The 21,136-nt window shown below is 35.9% G+C and overlaps 1 protein-coding gene across 6 annotated transcripts in view; it reads right to left on the reverse strand.

Moving 5' to 3' along the window:
- PARN (poly(A)-specific ribonuclease) overlaps positions 1-21,136 on the reverse strand; it is a 56,177-nt gene that overhangs the window by 25,744 nt on the left and 9,297 nt on the right. For 4 of the 6 annotated variants that reach the window (XM_074158836.1, XM_074158842.1, XM_074158840.1 and 1 more), the window contains 9 exons: positions 19,673-19,729; positions 18,526-18,603; positions 17,345-17,388; positions 16,818-16,860; positions 15,265-15,340; positions 12,963-13,073; positions 12,808-12,877; positions 8,252-8,307; positions 3,810-3,896 (listed from right to left, as the gene is read on the reverse strand). In XM_074158836.1, the coding sequence (XP_074014937.1) occupies positions 3,810-3,896; positions 8,252-8,307; positions 12,808-12,877; positions 12,963-13,073; positions 15,265-15,340; positions 16,818-16,860; positions 17,345-17,388; positions 18,526-18,603; positions 19,673-19,729 (622 nt within the window). The remainder of the gene's footprint in view (positions 1-3,809; positions 3,897-8,251; positions 8,308-12,807; positions 12,878-12,962; positions 13,074-15,264; positions 15,341-16,817; positions 16,861-17,344; positions 17,389-18,525; positions 18,604-19,672; positions 19,730-21,136) is intronic. The other 2 variants (XM_074158841.1, XM_074158839.1) reach the window with 1 other exon arrangement.

Below are 21,136 nucleotides of genomic sequence, written 5' to 3' on the forward strand. Positions count from 1 at the left end.
GGAAAGTTGTTTTACGTTGGCTCTTTTCTTATATATTTCCTAAACAACTGTTAGTGCCAATTAAACCCTTAGGATAGCTATTAGGACTATATGGACCTTCATTTAACTAAAAAAGTTTATTAATATATTCTACTTTATTACAATTAAAAAAAAAAAAAAAGGACCACATTGATACCATAATAGAATTGCTAACAGTTTCTGGACACTGACTGCATGAGACAACTGAAATAGTTGAAGCTTTTAGTCTACAAAAAAGGGTTGAAGCATATATTAGACACAAACAACATTTTCCTGGTGAATAATTGAGAAGGGTTAACAGACCTTCCACCTTTCTGGCAGGAAGACAAGGTACAAAGAAAGCAAGAACAGCTGAAGGAAACATTGGCATGAGAAGGAGTAGGAAAGGCCAGAAACACAGAGAGAAAAATAGGATTAAAATTTAAAACCACTCCAAAAACAACAAAAAAAGAAATAACAAAAACCAAACAACAAAAAAAACCCCACACCACAGAAAAAGACACGCCACACCCAAAAAACCTCCACAAACCAAAAAAACAAGACTCAAAGCTCACGTCTATGTGAACATGAGCTCAGGAGAATATTTAATACCATGTGCTAATACCATGTTCTATGTGAACATGAGCTCAGGAGAATATTTAATACCATGTGCTAGAAGTTTTCCTTAAACCAGACTTTGAAAGGGACATTTTTCAAGCTCCCTTTTTTTTTTTTTTTTTTTTTTTAAATTAAACTGAGTTTGCAGTACAGCAGTGAACAGGAACAGATGTCATAGTGTATGGAACTTGTAAATGAGTCTCAAAAATGTATTTAAGAGTCACTTAAAACTCATCTATGTAGTACCTTGGACTACTAGAACAAGATTTAAACACACAAAGGACTGGTTACATTTTAAAAGTAATTTGTGCATCTTCAAGATCATTATGACTCCATGAACTACATCAGCGTTCACCTCCCTGTTAAAGACAACTCTCACATTCTCACAAAATAAGGTTCTCACCTCTCATGTTCTCACAACACATAGGTTTGATTCCACTCTCTTGGAAAAACTTTAAGTAGTTTTTATAATACTTTATAGTATGTGTTTTAAATTAATGTCTTTGGGCCTTAATTAAGTAGAAGTGAAGGCTATACACAAAAGCTGTATTCCAGCAAATACTATTTTAATACCTTCATATTTCACATCAGCACGACCAAATAAACTACACAAATTTAAGAATTTAAAGTAAGTGTTTTAAGAGATTGCATAGTGTCATACAGTGAAATTACATTCACCCATGGGACTATAAAAACATCTTGCATGAACAGGTGCCCGGTTGTTATGCACGCAGTGCTGAAAGACTTCAGAATCACCAAGACTCCTTCTAGAGTAGCAAACGTAAAACAGTTCCAAGTCTGACACTGCAGCCCCTTCAGCTGTTTCACCACTTTCATTCCAAGCTCCATGGAAGATTACAACTCTGCTTCAATACATGCTAGGCTAAAACAAATTCAAAATAGTTTTTCTATAAAGTCAGATTAATGTTGCTATTCAATTGAACAACTGATTTTTAATCCAGGTACAAGCTTCACTTAAAAACACTTTTGTTTAACTGGTGTAATAAATCAGGATAATTCATGTCTGTTACTGCCATATTTTTGGGGCTTTTGTAAATCACTTAACCCCACATTGCATCACTCTGTCTCTCTTTCCAGCTACAACTGAAAAAGCATGGGTACTCTTAGAATTTTAGAAGGAATAATCTGCAGTTTGTTTTAAGATACCAGAGCAATAAGACCTAAAACAAAATATAGATTAAATACTACCCAAATACCAGGAGTTTGTAAATACAGGTATGAAAACATTCAGCTCTGAAATCTAGGGAAGTGAGAAATGGGAATTTCAAAACTGAATAGTATTTTGAGATGTGTGTGACCCCTGGTGGTAGCGATCTGTGCTTGCGTTCCACACCAACACCGAAGGGGAGGAGTTGATAAAAGAATAATTATATGGCTGAGTCTTTAAAAGCCCACAGAAACAGTGTCAAAACTGCATTATTTCTTTTCCTTGTAATATCAACTCTAGAAGAACCTCAGTAACTTTCTACATTCTTACATTCTAGATTTTCCAATTGGGAATATTAAATCCTATCCAGAATTATACTGGCACCAATTATACAGGTCAAAAAGTCCAAAGGAACTGAGTGAATTTTATATAGGTTCAGAGACACCCCCCCACAGACCAAGTCACAATTCCAGGTGAAGAGGTGAACAGTATCATTCTGTAAACTAGCGTGGTGGCCCACAGCAAGCAGAGGAGTGACAAGACTGAGTACAACAAGGGACTCCCATCCTTTTACCAGTGATAACACATCCTTAATGGATATCACGGCAATTATTTCAATGGAGGTTAGGTTCAAGTTTGCCCTGAATTCATTTGCCACACTACAAACTCTGACTTAAGTCATTAGATGTGGTGCGTAACAAGCGATAGGACAAGAGGAAATGGCCACAAGTTGTGCCAGGGGAGGTTTAGATTGGATATGAGGAAAAATTTCTTCACTGGAAAGGTTATCAAGCTTTGGAACACGCTGCCAAGGGAAGTCGTTGAGTCACCATCCTTGGAGGTATTTAAAAGAAGTGCAGGTGTGGCGCTGAGGGACATGGTTTAGTTCCGGACTTGAGAAAGTGATCCCCCCAATAAACACTTCAGTAAATAGCTTTTTTTTTCCTTTTTAAAGCAATTTCCCATTAAAATCCTTATTACAGAATTTGAGGAAGACAAGATGCATAAATGTTTATTATACATAAAATTTAATAAGCTACTTTCAATAATGTAAGTATTGCAAGCAAATATTTAGGGGAAATAATGCCAAAAATTATTTTAATAAGAGCAATAATTTTTGTTTTACGTTAAATGTTCTAAGAAATGGAAGGAAGCTCTCTCTTTGGAAAAAGAGCCAAACAAAACAAACAAACAAACAAAAAAAATCAACAAAAACAAAAAGCCCCAATCCCACAAACAAACAAAAACCCAGAAAAATAATTAAAAATTATTTGCAAGCCCAAAAGATCTCTTTTTGAAGCATTACCTTACCTAGCAATAAGAAACAAGAAACCAATCTGCAATAAAAATCTTGGAAATAACATCCAACACAGGACTGTAAGAAGAGTAATTCTTTTTCTGATTTAGGGATGCAAAGCATAACCACTGTTTTCTGCTGCAAGAGTTAGGTATCAGGAGATCACTGTCAATTAATTAGGATCTCCATGTCTAATACTTAGTAGAGGAACAACAGGACTACCAGTCCCCAGTTATTAGATAGCTTTTTTGTTGTTTCTTCTGACTTAGATGATGTTCACAATCTTGGAATCAAATTGGCTATTTTCAAGCTTGCTTGCTTGCCTAGACTCACATAAGTTAGCATCTGGCTTTAAGCAGACTGTGGGATGAACCTTATTCCCAAAATCCTGATCTGCCTTTCACATCAATCCTCATTCCCTTTATCCACCTACATAAACTCTTACCTCCTCCCAGGAGAGGCTGTAAATAAAAGGCTCATAGGGCCGTGATATTCAACAAGCACCACACAAGAAGATTTCTAAAGAACAGTTCATTAGGGCAGACAGTTTCAACACATCATTTCAGAGTCCACAGGACACCATTCAAAAATTACAAAAGGCAATTCATCATTACCTACACTAGGAGTAAGTCTGCATCTACAAATTGGAAATAACAGAGAAAACCGGAGGTACTTGCTAATGACAAAGAGGAAAAAAATATATAGGAAAGGATAGACTATATCACTCACCAAAGGCACTGAAAAGCTGGTAAAGGTCACTAGTCTTCCACTCTTTGGGAAAAGTAACGTGAAGAACATGATCTCGTTTTGGCTGCACTGCAAAACAAATAAGCATTTGTTAAAATGGTATCTTTACTGGTATCTTTATAATATCCTAAAAAAAGTTATCCAACATGGTCATGTAGCTATTTATTTTCTTCCACCCACTTTTTTTAAGAAATAAGAAAACAGGCCAAGATGTATGAAACTACATCAGGCACCAATAAAAATGTGCCTGCAATTATGCATGAAATGGACATACTAAATCCCACTAGCTCAGCCGTATAAGAAATTGAAACAGCAATACATGCAGTGGGAAACGCCCACAAATCCAGTCCTTCAAATCCTTTGCACCAAGTTCAAGGACAGAAGAAAAAAACAACAGCCTCTTGATGCTCCAGCTTTAAAAAATTCTTAGCAATAATCGAATGTTGCCATTTTTCTGTCAATAAAAAACTTACTGTGAAACAATGTTCAGTTCTGTTTTCATATAACATGAGGTACAAGTTAGAATAAACAGGTTTTTTTTTTTAATTAAAAACTACACCAAGAAAAAAATAACATATAAAGGCCAACATCTAAAGAAGTGCAAAAGAAGTGTTTGCTGTACACTGGAAGTTATTTGGAGCTTTGTGAATGTGAGAGAGAGGATCTAAGTCAAACTACTGGCCGAGGTAAGAGCACAGCAGAATTATCACTATATGTCTGCCTTACTTTTACACACTTCCCCCTACACACTTAGTTTTGGTCATCACCAGAGGCAGGCTACTGAACTAGACAGACCTTTGACTTTTTACTGCCAGTAAAGCTCATTTGTACATAAGAAATCACCACAAAGTACATGAGACTGAAGTTCCTTTCACCAGACACCTGAGCTTAGAATCTGTGAATTCCCGTAATATTTTACAAAGCAGCAAGTGGAATACTATATTACCAGGTGCAAAAATATTGAAATATTTTCTATTTTCATATGAAACTATTTACAAGTCATTAATTGAGCCTCTCCATAGGTACCTGCAGAGATTTATGTTTTTATGCATGACACATTGTTAGATCTTCCCTTGTCATTTTACTTTTGATGTTAGACAGAGGCTGAAACACCACAGTGGAGCATTCCACTTTATAATTTACTGTTCCAGTTTGTTAAAGGTTACTCAAGGTTTAACTACACACAGCTTTGTATGATCAGATTTTAACTTGACCACATGGAAACACTCGCAGGAAGAGCTCTCTTCTTTGTGTATAGAGATCTAGGGACTGACTTTCATCTTAGTGGATCACCCTCCTGAATTCTTTTACGATACAAACTTTTCTAGTTTCTGATCTCCTTGGCTTGCATCATTAAAATAGGAGAGTTTTTAAGGTGGATTTCATTTATGGAGCATGTGTCCAAAATCAGACCATCAACCACTTGTTATTGCTATATCCTACACTATTTCATGTGTACTTGACACCGTTATACCAGGGCAAACCTGTTAGGGTTTTTTGCCACATTTGATTAAGATGCAACTTTGCACTGTTTACTGATGAAAGCCTTGTGGATTGTTAATGTCATAAAAACAGTTAAGCATTAGCAATTCCTACTCTTTAGTTATGAGTAGTAATTACAGTAAGTGGTAGTGTCCTCAGCCTGGTATGTACTTTATAGTAGAGAGCACGTACATTTCTAGGGGTAACTATTCCACAAGTAACGTTTCATTTTTGCATGAACTTGAGAGTAGATAGAACAGATTTTTCATGCACTTTGGTTTTAAGCCTTCCCACCCTTGCCCAAAGGGTTAATGGAATTTCTATTCCCAAATAATTTTTTAAAATCTTGTGTAAACTCAAGAGAATGCAACAGTTACTTACGGGCCTCTAAAATTCAAGTTCCTAACCAAAACATGTCATGAAAATAAGACGAGATTTCCAAATGCATCTATCTTCTAAGGAAGTGATTGCAGTATGAATTCAATTATAGTATTAAAATACTAAAAAAAAAAATAAAATAAATCTTCACCAAAGTGCCATTATGCAAGAACCAACACTAAAAATAATACAGTTGTAATTTAGCATCTCATAACTGAAATGCCTTACTGAAGATGCTACAGCTGCCGGCCTCCAGCCACTTGTGAGTTGCTGGTAAGTGCTTTAAACTGTTTCACTCAAAACAACCCGGGTTAGCATGAGTTTATTAGAAACTCCCTGCTCACAAATTACAGGTTTACACAAGCACCCGAGCATCAGATCAAACGGAGACACAAGTAGCTAAAGAAAGAAATCCCTTTGTAAGCACAGGGGAAGTCTTGTTCCTTAAATTTGCTACTTCAAAAGCCAAAAAATCCACAAAATTTTTAAGCACCAGAATTTCATTTGTTTGGCACTATACAAGCCAAACACCATAAACCCCACAAGTTGTCTTAACAAGCCGGTGAAGACCAATTTATTGCTGTATGCCCTACTGAACAGCTAGCCATTCCAAAGGTAAGTATTTGCAACCCAGAAGCAGAGAACGTATCTGAAACTGGAGTAGTTACAGTTGTTATAGCAACCTTTTTCTATGGATTGGAGAGAAGAAACTACTCCTAATCCTCCAGTATCAGTTTATTCTTAAATTCACTTTGAATCCTGTGTTAAACCTCTATACCTTCTACCTACTCAGGTGAGAAATATTTGATTCATATTCTGCTTTGCAGTCATTTTGTGCAGCAACTTCATTCTTTTAAAAGGAGTTTTTAATATACAGGAAGAAAAGAAGATGATTGAAGTCACGTTCACATATTCAATACTATTTGACCTAGCATATGTTACCAAACTCCACTATTTCTGGAAAAATTGCACAAACTAGCTATAACACTGACAATCACACCAAAACTTATCACAGTCACCTAGTCATCTGTGTCTCACCTTTTTTAAAGTCTCCACGTGTATCTACAACAGAAGTGTGGCCTTATTCTTGACTCGGCTTTATTTCTCTGCAAAAGTGCCCTTACAGACAACAAATCACCACATAGCTTCATCAAACTACAATAGAATTTAAATCTCTGAATAGAAATTGAAGTTTCTAAAGCAGCCAGCCAACCATGCCACCCTAGATGTACTTCCCGTTTGGAGCTTAGAAAATCTCCCTGGTTCAGATTCTGCTGTAACATCTGCATCAGTGTATTCTACAGGAGTGGCTTTCAGATAAAAGAGACAGACTTTCAGAAGCAGACGCTTTTTTGGCAACTCTCCTTGGCAAAGTATCAAAACAATCCTGTAAGTTGGCTAGCAAGTGGAAGTAGCATCTTTACAGCTTAGTAGCTTTGGCATTCTCTCAATGACCCGAAGTATTTATCCATTCTTCCACTCATATCAAACAGTTGGGGAAAGAAGTATGCAACATAATTAGGTAACCATTCCAACAGATCTGCAGAGCCAGAGCTCACTGATCTGATCACCTAACTGCATTTAAAAATTAAATATATGCCCTTACAGGACATATCTTCCTCTCCAGTAGTTACTTCCATCTTTCTAGAACTGCATTCTGTTACTATTAAATTAGCATCTAATAAATGGTCATCCTCCAGTCCGAGCTTCCGATGCATGGAGTAGAAAATGTCAACATCAATATTGCTGCCAGATGGGTAACGTTTTTAAGACATTCGTGTATCTGACTTCACACTATCAAATTAAGCTTTCATCTAGTTGAGGACTAGATTGAACTCCAGGACTTCACATTTTTGTAAGACAAGACATCAGTGGTAACACTCATCTGAAGTTTCCTCCCTCATAGTGTAACATCCCAGAACAGTAAGGACCTTTTTATTAGTAAAATCTGTTTTCATTTAAATGTATTAGCACCTTATCACAGCCCCAGGGCTGTAACCTAAAAAAACCTTGAAATGTAAAAATATTTCAAATAATATTTTTCCATTTATGTAATCATAATCTCACGTGGCAAAAGAATTCTGATGTTTTGATTGAAGTTAAATAAAGGTCCTGCTGCACACAAATTGTGAAGGAAAGTGGTCAAAAGATTTTCAGAACCATTTGCTATTCACTAATTTATATCCTGTATTTACTGCTGGGATGAAGCAGGAGGGGGAGAGTGGTTAAGACCTCACTTTACATGTTATATGGTATGTAAGAATGGGGACCCAAAATAACCATAAAGCTGTTAATTTCAAACTCTGTTACATTTAGTTACAATAGTTCAATCTGTTCTAGTCAATCCCCTTCATAAGGCAGATTCTCTGGTTGAAGAATTTATGGTTTTACTATTTCATTCGGAGAAAAAAAAAAAAAAGAAAAGCAGGACGTTTAGATCATTTGATAAGTGGGTAATAACCTAAACACAGCTGATGTCCCCATACAATAATTGATCTTTACACTTCCTACTCCAGAAAATTTCTCAGGATGGTAGTAAGTTTACAATGAAATAAGTTACTTACAGTCTGGTCCTTCCAAATTGAGATACGGGATGTCCATTACTCTCATAAGAAATAGCCTGAAGCAAACCAGAAAAGCACCATTAGCAAATTTCTGCCTAAAGACCTTTTAATAAGCTTTCCTTTTTATAGTTTTTTAGATGTTGCTTCTGAAGAAGCAGAATTAATCATCCCAACCATATCTTAAGCTATATTAAAACAAACAGACCCTCTAATTAAGTCCAATCCATTATCCAACAATCCAGATTCAAAAAGTTACTTGGCATCAAGCCAGTAATTTAAAATATTCAACAAAACAAGAACAAAGAAGCCCCAAACTGTTCCTGCTGAAAACAAAACAAGTGGGGAAATGAACATTTAGAAAGAAGCAGCTCTGCACACTAAGAGCCAGTTACACGGTGGATAGTGCAAAAGCTGTCATTCTAAATACACATATACTTTCCCATTTTCTGGGCATTGCATCACGCTTTAGACAGAATGGATCTTAAAACATTAAAACTGCAAAAGCCATCATGACACTTTAGTGGAGATAAAATTTAAACTACTAAGGTTGTTCTGTATGACAACATAAACCTTACTTTATATTAAATTAGATTTGTGAAGTTGTAGCTATGACATTACTTTAAACTACGTTAATTTACAATTATTTAAAAGCTATACTGATCAAGCTAAAAAAAAAAAAAAAAGTTATTTCCTACACTGCTTAGCGGCTACAGCCAGATCACATGGTCAGAGGTTTATTCCTCAATATACAATGTCCAAGAAACTCTGAGGTATTTTGAGACAGCCACTTGGGAAGACAATTGCTTCTGTGGCAAGTCAAGTAAACTAAGGAGAGCAAGGCTGTGATCGTGCCACTTCACAGCAATGCATAAGTAGTCTCAAGTAGTCAACATTCTGCACTGAGCTAGGACGAAAGTTTTCACAGCTGTGATGAACTGTGGAGAGAAACTGATGCAGCTGAAAAAAGAAAAGGCATCTTTTTAAACCCAGATCAGTTTACCAATCCAGCTCAGTAACTAGTACAGCCACATGTGGCTGAAAGAACAAGGACAGCAATTGTTTACTCCTACACTGGAATTGAAAAGTTATATAAAACTGCAGAAAAGCACATCGATGTTCTTTTGCGATAACTTTGCAAAGAAAATTAAATTAATACAGAAAGGCCAAGGGAGAAATTAACTGATTTGCAATGCATGCCAGAGAACCTAGCTCCCTGGTGAGACATTTTCCACAAACATAGCACAAACCCAAGCTATTTGCACATATGACAAATTTTGGGTTCTGATACCCCGTTATATGAAAAAAAATATTTCTAAGATAATTGATATTTCTACAGACCATCATGCTATTCAGCTCAATAAACCACCATGTTTTAATTTCTCTCCACCTCTTTTACCCCCTCTCCCCAGCTACCTCAAAGAAAAAAACAACATTCAAACAACCCAAGGAGATCTAAAATAAAATTGTCATTAAAAGTTTGGGAGGGGCTTGGGGGAAGAGAGGTAAGGAAGACAAGATGTTGCTCTAAACAAAACAGGTCAAAAAATTTCAAATCAACTGCAAAGCATATAACACAATATAGCATTCAAATTATACACATAAGAGTTTTGATATTACACTATAAAAAGTCCCATCATCTCAACTTGTAAGCGTTCATCAGGGATTACTCACAGCAGATTGTTCACATGATTTTTTGAAGATGTTGTATACACAATGAAGCATAAAGACTACAGAAATGCATCTCTGGAATTCTTGACTTATTGAGTTGTTTATCATATAACTTATTGCATTATGCCTAAAAGAGCCAAACAACCCTAAGGCAAAGTCTGTTTTTAATCAGTTCCACTCGTACAAGAAGTTGAAACTAAAGATTTTACCTATGTTCATCATTAACCTATATGAACATTAACTTATATGCTGGCCACCACTCTTGAATGGCAAGCCACGAAGTTCCATAACTTTGCTGACATAATGAAAGAAGTCAAAATAACTACTGAAAAAAGCACTACTGTCCTTTGAAGGCTAACTTTCTAAAAAAATCAAAGCTCGATTTTTCAGTTTCAAGTTTATTCCCACTATTCACATTAGTGACAAGTTGATTCAAAGAACATTTCCAAAATCCTATCTCGAAATTAAGACTTTTTAAGCAACCCAAAGAATCATAAAGTGGTCTGCTTTAAAGAACATTTTCAAGACTATGTTGACAATTGTTCAAACTGAGAACACTGCTTCTAAATAACAGCCTTACAATAAACTACTCTGTTCAGCTCCTTTCAGGAAAAACTTCTGTGACAGACAGTATAACTTTCATTTGTTTAGCTTACTGTTTGCATGTTGCACTTTGTGTTTTGCTTGAAGAACATGACTACAGCACAAAGGAAAAGGTTTCCTTGTTCTGACTGCTGCCCACAGGATCAGGTAGAACTTCTGGAGGAAGGAGGAAGATAGTTTTTTTTCTCCCCAGGAGGAAGAGAGGATGCTCAGCTAGGGAAAGCTTCTAGGCCACAAACTAGAGAAAACTAGGTGTAGCAGGAAACTAGCTGGCAGCCCAGAGCATACCTGCACAAAAGCCCCAGAAGTAACATACTTACTAGGGACCTTATGATAACTAGGTAAATTGCACAAGCCCTGGATGCTACTTACAGGTGCTAAACAGACCGAGTGCTGGAAATAGCAATCTGGTCTGCAAAGATATACTGAACAGAGCAAAAGACTTACTCATTTAAAAATCCAACAGCTCCAACTTCTGACATATAGTTAAATCTTTTTTTCTTTTAAAAAATAAATAAATGGGGTAGTCTTATTCTGATTTGCTATTTTGCATTATAGTTAAAAAAGAAGCTTTAAAATTACAAGCCTATAAGCAAAAGGTGAGACAGTCTCATCTCCAAGCTCTGAGTGAGGTAAGGTGGCAGATGTTAGTTAGAATACGGCAAAGCTTCTAAGATGATGTGAAAGTAAGACTCGGCAAGTCTTCCAAGTTTCCATGATTTAAAAATAATATATAGCTTTTCTGAAACAAGAAGCTAGAAGTTCTGAATAATGACAGAATGGATAAACTTCCTTTTCTTTTCTTGTAAATAGTAATTTTCAGTTCTTGCTTAAAAAAAAACCCCAGATGCACACTGCTGTTCTCCTTACAATTTTTTGGTAACTTTCCCTTTCGTTACAGTTGGGCAGTGTTAACTCTGAAGCCAGAATAGACATGGCAGGCTTTCTCTCAAAATGTCCCTTTAGAGGAATGTCACACTTGAAGTACACAACTTAATTAACTTGAAAAAGCTTAAATGTAACCTGTTATTGTTACAGTTTTAGAAGTTTCAGTTTGCACTTGTTGCAGATGTGCATCTCTACAAAGAACTGAAATCATTTTGGTAAATGATTGGAAAAAAATAACCCCCTCAACTGGCATGGCATGTGTGTGTGCTGGTGTTACAGAAAACAACCCTGTGATAAACCTTAAAATGAAATTATGCTGATCAATTCTATCATCATCTTCACATTCAAATCAAGCAGTCACTGCAGGTCTGTGTTCAATCTAAGGAACATACATGCAATTTATAACGTCCGCTAGAATATATGGAGTTATTGCCTCACATGTCTCAGTGTCACAAGAATCTCCTAACTGCTGTCACTACAGTCATTTGGTTTCCAAACCAATGAAAGCTGAAAGCCATTGATCTCGATCATTCCCTCATTTGTGTGTGCCATCTGAACCTAAAATAATTACTTTTGCCAACTCCTATAAGATAGGGTTTGAAAGGATGGAATTTGTCCTGAATTTAAACAAACAGACAGACTAAAGCACTAAGAGCTTATTAATTTCAACTCCTTTCCCTTTACATGACAGGTACCTTTGAAGGCTTCATAAGGTAAAATCTGCAGATTAAATACGCAAAGAATCAAATCTGTGCATAAAGAGTTCTAGATTTCTCAAGTCTTACTTCAATTTGTTCAAGTAATTTGCATAAAGATTCAATTCAAAAGTGAAATACTGATCATAGCATCATTCCATGAACTACTAATTATATATGTTTATTATGTGTTCTTAAAAATGGGTTACCGGATAATGTTAATAAAATAGCTTTGTGTTATTTGGATTGATATTACATTTGGGATATTTTAGTTTTTCCAGACTGTTTAGCATACTCAGTTTTAACTACGACTGTTTTCTGAGTGTCCTACAGCATAAAGAACAGCTGACCAGTTTTTCTTCAGTTCCACTATTCCAAAGCCTACTCCAGAAATAATTTTCTAAATGGTAAACATATTGTCAACACTGATGTGGACAAGGCCATTAAAGCAGTCCAGGTTCTCTTCTAAGTGTCCTTTTCAAGGTTAGTGGAAAGTAAACCATTATTTTCAAAAGAAAAGGTATTTACTTCACAAGTCCTGGCCTCTCTGCAGCACTACTAGCGTGAACCAAAAAGCCAATCAAAACTGAAGTGTAAAGAAAAATGCAGTTAGCCATTGATTCCGAGGCTAGAGACATATATTCTAAGGGTAGTGTTGTATTTCCACACTTTAGCAGAGCTTTTAATACAACAGCTACTTACTTGTTAAAAAAAGGTTCAATGAGTTCTGATCTAGCAGACACATGGTTTTTCGGAGGACTGAGGAATGAACCTGAGGAATGAAGAAGAAATTCAGTATGTAATAAGTAGCTACAGATAACACTAAGGAGAAGTTTTGGAAAAGACTACATAGATACCCAGGAAATTAGCCATGGAGATGAAGCACAGTCCGGTAATGTAAGCATCATAGCCTGCTTCATGAAGTTGTTCGGAAGCTGTATCATAACTTGGAAACCCTTCTGCACTTTCTGAGGAGAAAAAATAATTTGTAAACACGTTGTCACAGAAATTAAAGGCAGCCCTTTGTGTTTACCCACACTATTACTTTGTCAGAACATAACATCATTTGGATAAGTTTATATGATTTTCAGAAGTTCTGAAAAAAACACAGTTCTGTTTTGTATTTTTAAATAAGAATAGGCTCCTAGGATAGGAACTCCTTCCTATTAAAAAGCTGTTAATTCACAGACCTACTTAGCCAAAATGGTGTATTAATTCCAACATAATGACAGCAGGATTCCTCACACATTTTTTTTTCCTGTCTTGCATTTATAAGAACAAATATTCAGGCTAACTGAAAACTCTACTATTAACCTGTTTGCTAACCATCCGATTGACCTATGGTGAGATTTTTCAAGGTATTGAAACGATGAAGACGGAACTAAGTGATTAAAGAATGTCTTTATTCACAATCATGCTTGGAGTGGGCTGCCCAGGGAGGTGGTTGAGGCACCATCCCTGGAGGTATTCAAGAGAGGAGTTGACATAGTGCTTGGGAATATGGATTAGTGTTGGGTGGTGTGGTGGTGTGTGTGTGGGTTGCGTGTGTGGTGGTTTTTGTTTTTGTTTTTTTTTGGTTTTTTTTTTTTTTTTTTTTTTCATTGGTTGGACTAGATGATCTTAAAAGGTCCCTTCCAACCTCTGTGATTCTGTGATTCTGTGTTTATGTGAAGACCTCAAGAAGTATCCCTTGAATCACCTCTGAAAATGGGAACCTTAAAAAGGCACTGCTCTGAAGAGAAGTGTTGAAAAATGCCTAAAAGTCTATAATTTTATTTCATTGATTGCATTCTACTATAGAAAAAGCTAAAACAATGATGAAACACCACCAGGATTCAAAACTGCGACACAGAAATACTAGCATAATTTATACAATGGAAATTTGTAAGCTTATATGCTTGTATTTTGTAAAAAGAAACTTGAATCAAAATTTTATATATAAAACTAGAGTTGCAAAACATCAGGCCTTTTTTTTCAGATGAGCCCTTGTAATATTTATTTTAAAAATAATTGTCTGAGATTCAGACAACATTAAGCTATGGTGGCTGAAAAGGACATTTCTTAGTACTTTTTTTTTTTTTTTTTAATAGATACACATCCAAAAGAAAACATAAATGAACAGTTAACAGAAGTATTCCAGTATTTTTAAACATGCTTTGCTTTGGATGTTCTGGACCACAATAATCATCTCTGATTAAATATTAACACTTCTGAGTGAGTTAACCATTATAGTCATATTTTGCTCAAGAAAAAAAAATGTTGGTAAAATTATTGTTGTATATTATGTCAGCAAAAATAGTACCTGACAGCTGTCAAATTACATTACATCCTGAGAAGAAGCTACAGAGGATACACCACTAAAAGGTCTGCATTCAACTACTGTACACTCCATATGCATGGTGTTACTTAGGTCTAGGCACCAACAGCTCCCGCTCATCGTCCAAGAGGATCGTAGATTATCCATCTTATTATCTCTCCTGTTACTACAGATTAAGTGCATCTGCTCTGCACATTCAGCAATATAAAAAAGTATCTCTCATCTTGTTTTTGACTAAGCATTGAGACTTTTCCCTTCTAACATATTCTACTGTTCAGTATTACTCTCCCTTTTCTAAATCAGCAGCTTAAGAAAAATTCCAGAACCTTGCCCTTTGATTAAATATCCTTTCGTTCACCTCAAAGCAAAGAAAGCTCTAAAGAAACTTTAATAATTTCTACAACACACATGACTAGTCACTACTGTGCAAGTTTTCTTGGTTTTGTTTGTTCGAGTGCCTATTAGAGTGCTCTGGCTTTGATCTGAAGGAAAAAATAACCAAATGAAACCATTTTAAAACAATTTCAAGTTACTCATCAAAAAACAACCTGAAAAACAAAATGCCATCAGTAGAAGATGAGGAAACTGCTGTTCACTGAATACATCCATTCTTCTATTATCTCAAATAAAGTGGAAGGATCCCCACTGACTTCCACTCTTAGTTCTAAATACAGATGCACTATATGTATATTGCCCATGTTTAAAGTCCCTTTCATCAAAACCCTAAATATATTAATAGAGGAATTTACATTTCGGACCAAGAACAAAAATAATAAAAACACTTGTTTTCTTCTGAAAGAGGAAAACATTTAAGAAATAAGACCATTTTGATATATCCTTACCAACTTTAGGAGGGCTGAATGGCACCTCTTTTAAACGCTTCTCCAGTTCCGCAAGGGATGTATTATTAATGATCTCCTGCAAGAAAAGACACCACTAACTGCCAATGCCAAGCACATTTTTCCTTAGAAACTGAAATCGAATAGGATAAAATGAGCATTTACTGCTGCCACCTTGTGTTCTCAAGGATTTATATATAGCCTCATTTCCAGCTAATAACACCAGGGAAGTCTATCATGACAAGTCTTAAACTTGCCTCACCTACAACATAATATCTATGAGTCACAAGCATTTACCAATACTTTTCAGAATTCTTGATGATGAATTACGGCAAAGTAGTATTTCTATTTCAATCTGGTTCCACGTATGGTACATGTGGCAGGGGAAGAGGCAGCACAAACAGCAAGACAAAGTATCCTAAATACTGATCATAATAGTGGAAGGCATTGAAGGCGAGTACTGAATTGTGCTTGCTGACCAGTCATTCTTGAATAGTTTTGTAAGTGTAAATACTGCTGATTTAGAGAAATACAAAGACAGTGAAAGAAGCCTGATGACCAGAAAGCTGCTCCTACACTACTGAATCTATATATACATATATAAAAACTCACAAGAAGATACACAGATTGCATTTGAGCAAAAGCTCAAATGATGCATTATATTGGCATCCCAAAGCACCATTTGGTAACAATAGCCTAAAACTCAAGCATCTACTGTGAAAGTTACAAATATTAACGTAACTGTACCAAACATAAAACTTCTGCAGGATTATTAGCTTTTAGAACACAAAAGCTTCTATTCTTCCTACAGTTGTATGCAAGACAAACCTGAAAATATCTAAGTACATTTTAATGAGATTTTTTTGTTATGCAATGCTCTCAAGTCAGAGCGGTATGCAGAAAGATAGACACTGCTTCATCAGCATGGTTTTTAATTAATTCATTCCAAAGGCACACAGGAAAGCAAGAGTATGATGACTTATGTCAATACTTCTTTGGAAGAATAAAACTCATGCTGCAAGAAGTTTTAAGAGAAACGTGGAATTTTTTTCTCCTGATGCCTACCCACTGAATAGCAGGCCACAGGGCAACCTAATGATGGTGTTCAAGCACCTTTTTCTAGACAAATCTAAGTCAGCATTCACAATATTCTAAAGTGTTGAGTACTTAAGCAGCTCCCAGGTCCTATTTGTTCACATATAACACTTTTTTTTTTTCCCTCCAGAGGAGATATGCAATTTTGTGCTAATTTACAAGACAAAAAATCTGCTAATCACAATTTAAGTAGCAAAAACTGTACATATTCTGGAATTCAAAGCTGCTAAGTTACCTTAACTCTGCAATAAACAAAAAAGTCACTTGTACAAAAGTAAAATTTGTATTCTAAAAATTTGTGTGTTTAAATAAGGGGTTAAGAAAAATCATTCTTTTACAAAAAAGGAGTATCACAAAACATTTAGCCCTTTCTTTTTTAAAAAAAAAAAAAAAAATTCTTCAATACACATTTAAAGCAAACTTGTATCTTCAAATCATTCCATAATATTATATTAACTTACCTTAAAAGGTTGTGTACTTGCCATCAATTTAGTATCCAATAGCCTAGAAACAAAGTAAGAGCTAAATAAGTTGAAATGGAAGAATGTCCATTTTGCCAAATCCTCAGAACTGTTTTGGTGATTAGCTGGGAAACAGCAGTTTCACCCTACTGAAAAATTAGTCTCCAATCTTAGAGCAGCCAAAACACTCCTTGGCTTTGTTCAGCATGAAAAGGACAGCAACTAAGCAATCACAAGAGATGCAAACAATAAGGAGCAAATAAATCTTGTTCCAAATGTAGTGCAGATTCAAAATACCAAACTTCATGCCAGAAACAAGGGGGTAGCAAAGCTGCATCTCTTGCCAAGAAGTAGAACAATAGCACTGCTCTTCTGAGAGAGATGCTACAGACTACTTTAAAAACCTGCATTTATCTAACTTTTCCCCAATTTTATTTCCAGTAACAGCTAGGTTACAGGCCTAGGACAACAATATCAGCTTGCTAAAAGAATACTAAAACAGTTGAAAGTTTGAACTAAGAACTTACCGGGGAAAGACACATGATGTTACTTCCTTGAACTCACTCAGGTCCTAATTTAACATTAAATTAGAAGATAAAATCCAAATAAGTTAACTGTTTGTCAGTCTCAGGATGATAGATAGTAGTAGCTACAACTACACAGTCAGCTTCTAAAATTGAGATACAGTGACTGAATTCTCACCTTGTAAGACCATCACCATAAATACCACCTACAATTACACAGAACTACAGATTATTTATTTCTGATTTGTCTGTGACTCTTAAGAGAAACTCTATCACCTCCAATAACCTGCGCTATTATATAACCTAGACTACCTCCAATTCCAGCTGTGTTAACGTGTTCCCAGCATTTAATATGTCAATGGAATACAAGCAGTCACTTCAGGTGGACAGTGGACTGCCTACCGGTTTAGATCTTTCAAGTGTCAAAAGCACAGGGAAAAATGACAACTGCTTATGTTCTAACACCCTCTGAACTTCCCAAACTTCTTTCTCATAATCAAGTATTTCCCACAAGCCCTCAAGGATTGCAAGTAATATAACCATCATGTGGGCCACACTTCCAGTGCGACCTTTGGCTTCTTCAGACAATGTCCTCAGCACCAATACATTTCTTAAGCTTAATTGTTACACTATTGCAGTCATGAACTGTTCCATGTCAGGGAACATGAAGGTATGCTCCCTCCAATTACTCCAACATTCCACTTCTTCACCCCAATGAATATCAATCCTGCTACAAGATTTCTTACCATTCAATTAATTGTACTATATTATATGAGAACATGTATTCACACTTTCTAAACTACAGGGGGACAAATGCCACACAGTAATGCTGAAGCTCCAAACCAGTATCTTAACGAGTCCATCAGTTAAATTTACCTGCCATTATCCAAGCAGTTTACGAAGGACTACCAGATCTGAGCAGAAACCACAATTCAATTCCAATGCTTAACTGGAACATTTTAAAAATGTAAAGGAGAAGAATTCAATCCAATTAAGTTTCCTACGTGAAGATTTAAGAAAACAAGGCAGTAGCCCAGAATTAACAAGTGTTCTTTTTAAAATACTTTTCTGCTGTTCTTAATAGACTGTGATAGGGTTCCATTCGCAAGGAAGTTTTGAGATTAGACTAAAGACAGACATTAGGGCATTTATTTCATCATCTGAACACTCAGAGAGTTACTCACATCAGGTAGGGGGCAATAGAACTGGTGTATGGTATGCATAACATCCAGTAGCATATTATGCCCAATAACAAGCTTGCCCTGTGAAGAGAACATTAAATGTTAGTTACATTTCCAATCATGGCCACAGCAACGGCAATACATGAAAAGCACCTATCCCAGGTGCCAGCCAAGGGCATCTGGGAACAAACACAAATCAAACCTCCCCATTTGCTCTCTGCCTGCCCCACAGACTCCTCCAGTCTCTCAGAGCAGCCACTCCTTTTTCCTCTACTCCCAACCACTTATCACAGCCCTCAGCAACAGACTGAAATGTTGAGAAGGTGCACTAGAACAGCTATTTACAACTTGGTGTGATCTATTTAAGACTGAAGTAAAGCGATTTCTCAGTCCACTACCTTCTAATTTACAGCTTGTACAACAACTCACAATGTATTCTTTATGGCTGTAATATACTATAGTTATTAGGGGCATGATCTGGCTTCTCACAGCGTGGAAACTTTCATATCAGATGAAGTAAAAGCAAGTTCCTCTTGAAAAAGTATGAAAAATTTTTTAAATGTTAACTTTGATTAATTTGACATGACAACCCTTTCTGTTTCCCTGAATCCTCCATTTGCTACAGAAAACAATATGCACATGTATCTCTTTTTTGCCCTAACAACTACATGAAAATAAATGGACTGGAGGGGACAGATATAAAAGTATAGCCTATTTTAACTATATAAGCAGAAGAGAACCAGATAACCTTCTCTCATTAAGCCTTTAACTGCTGGGAAAAAAAAAAAAAGCCAAAACAATCTTTTCATGACAGAGGAAAAAAAAAAAAACCTCAAAGCTTAGTTACTGAAGAGAATCTTGTTAAGAGCCCTAAGAAATTGGTATTGTTGACTCTTCTAGATAATGAGGTTCTTCATGTCATTAGTTTAAGAGCTTACTTAACCTACCATACTCAACCACTGTAAAACATGAAGCAACATGAACCTCAACAAAAAAAAGAAAAAACCAACAAAAAAAAAAAAAAGAGAAAAGCCACTTTAACTTGCATTTCATCTTATCTTCCAAAACCTAACAGCAAAAGAATTCTTTCTTTAAATTTTTATTTTTTTTTCTTACAACCAAAGGTACATTAAAAGTCATGTTAACTTACAGAATTAGCAATGGCATGAACGACTCTGGAAAATCCTACCGCATCATTCAATTCTTCCTGTAAGCAAAGATTCTGACATTAGTGAAACAAATACAGACACTGTCAAAACTGTACCTGCCAACTGGTAGACACACCAGTTTGGCTCAAACTGTTTCTCAAACATAACCAAGAACAGACGACAGAGGAAATGTCAATACTTGGAAGGTACATGAGGTCAAAGCAGGATGTAGTGACAGAATTCCAGTTTTATATGTAGCTCTAGTTCTATAGAACTATAGTTCTAGTTTATATGTAGTTCTAGTTCAGCAGTAGCCAAAACACTTGTATTGTATCAACACTGTTTTAGTCACAAGCACAAAGCACAGCAACACTGTCAATACAATGTCTTCGGTAGCGCTCAACAGCTATTAGACTGCAAACAGCTCAAGAATATATTGAAATTAAGCTACATAACTTCAGCCATATTTTTTACATACATTGTTACAAGATACAACAGGTTGAATCCTGATTGTTATTTCTAATAAATCAGATTGTATTTTTATGCTAACATTGAAATTGGGGAAGAAACATTCTTCACTATTTATATAAACAAAAATAAGAACTATAACTACAATAGTATAGGATGCGAGTTCCACATTTTAAACTGACTCAGATTGTTTTGGGGGAATCTGACTACAGCACCTATTTCAGTTTCACTTAAGGAATTTTTTGTAACAGACTTTTATTTTTCAGGTCCGGGGAAGTCAGTTCTGCCTTGCATTATTTGTCTTTGTTCAACCAGAAGTGATATTCAATAAAAAGATTCACTGTTATTTTAGTTCAGCTCTGTATGCCACTAGTCAGAGTAATACACCTATAAAGATTGCTTCAGAAAAATCTACTGTAATAGTAAATTGTGCCTAACTTGCCTTTTGGAAAAAGAGATGTCACATTAGTTGAGGTCTCATTTAGGTATCTCTTTCCCCTTTAAGAGGCATTCTGCATGCAAGTATTATTTCTCCACCCAAGTTGACTTCATCTTGAAACACATAAGCACAAATCACAAGAGTGTGGTCGAGAATTCCCACAATTCAAGTCTTATGACTTCTTGAAACTTGCGTCAGACCCACTGAGCAAAAATACCAAGTCCCACAAGCAATACTGAGAGTGCCTGAATACACTGGACATGACCTTCCAGTCAACCTATTACTACAGTAGTCGTGTGCAGCATGTTTCTATCAAGAAAAGTCAGATGACATATTAATTGTACAGGACATTTTAACTCAGACAACTAAGAGCAAACCAGTTTTGGAACAGAGTACTACTCCAAAGACAGATTGCAAATCCAAATATTGTGAAAACTTGCTCGAGAATTTCTGCAAGGCTTTTTGCAATGACTATTGTAACAGGGTACTAACAAAAGCAATCAACTGATGTTTCCTATTACTAGACCATGGTTCTCTGATACAGCAGATTCACCTCAGG

The sequence above is a fragment of the Numenius arquata genome, chromosome 14, assembly GCF_964106895.1.
Source record: "Numenius arquata chromosome 14, bNumArq3.hap1.1, whole genome shotgun sequence".
In the NCBI taxonomy this organism is placed as follows: Eukaryota; Metazoa; Chordata; class Aves; order Charadriiformes; family Scolopacidae; genus Numenius; species Numenius arquata.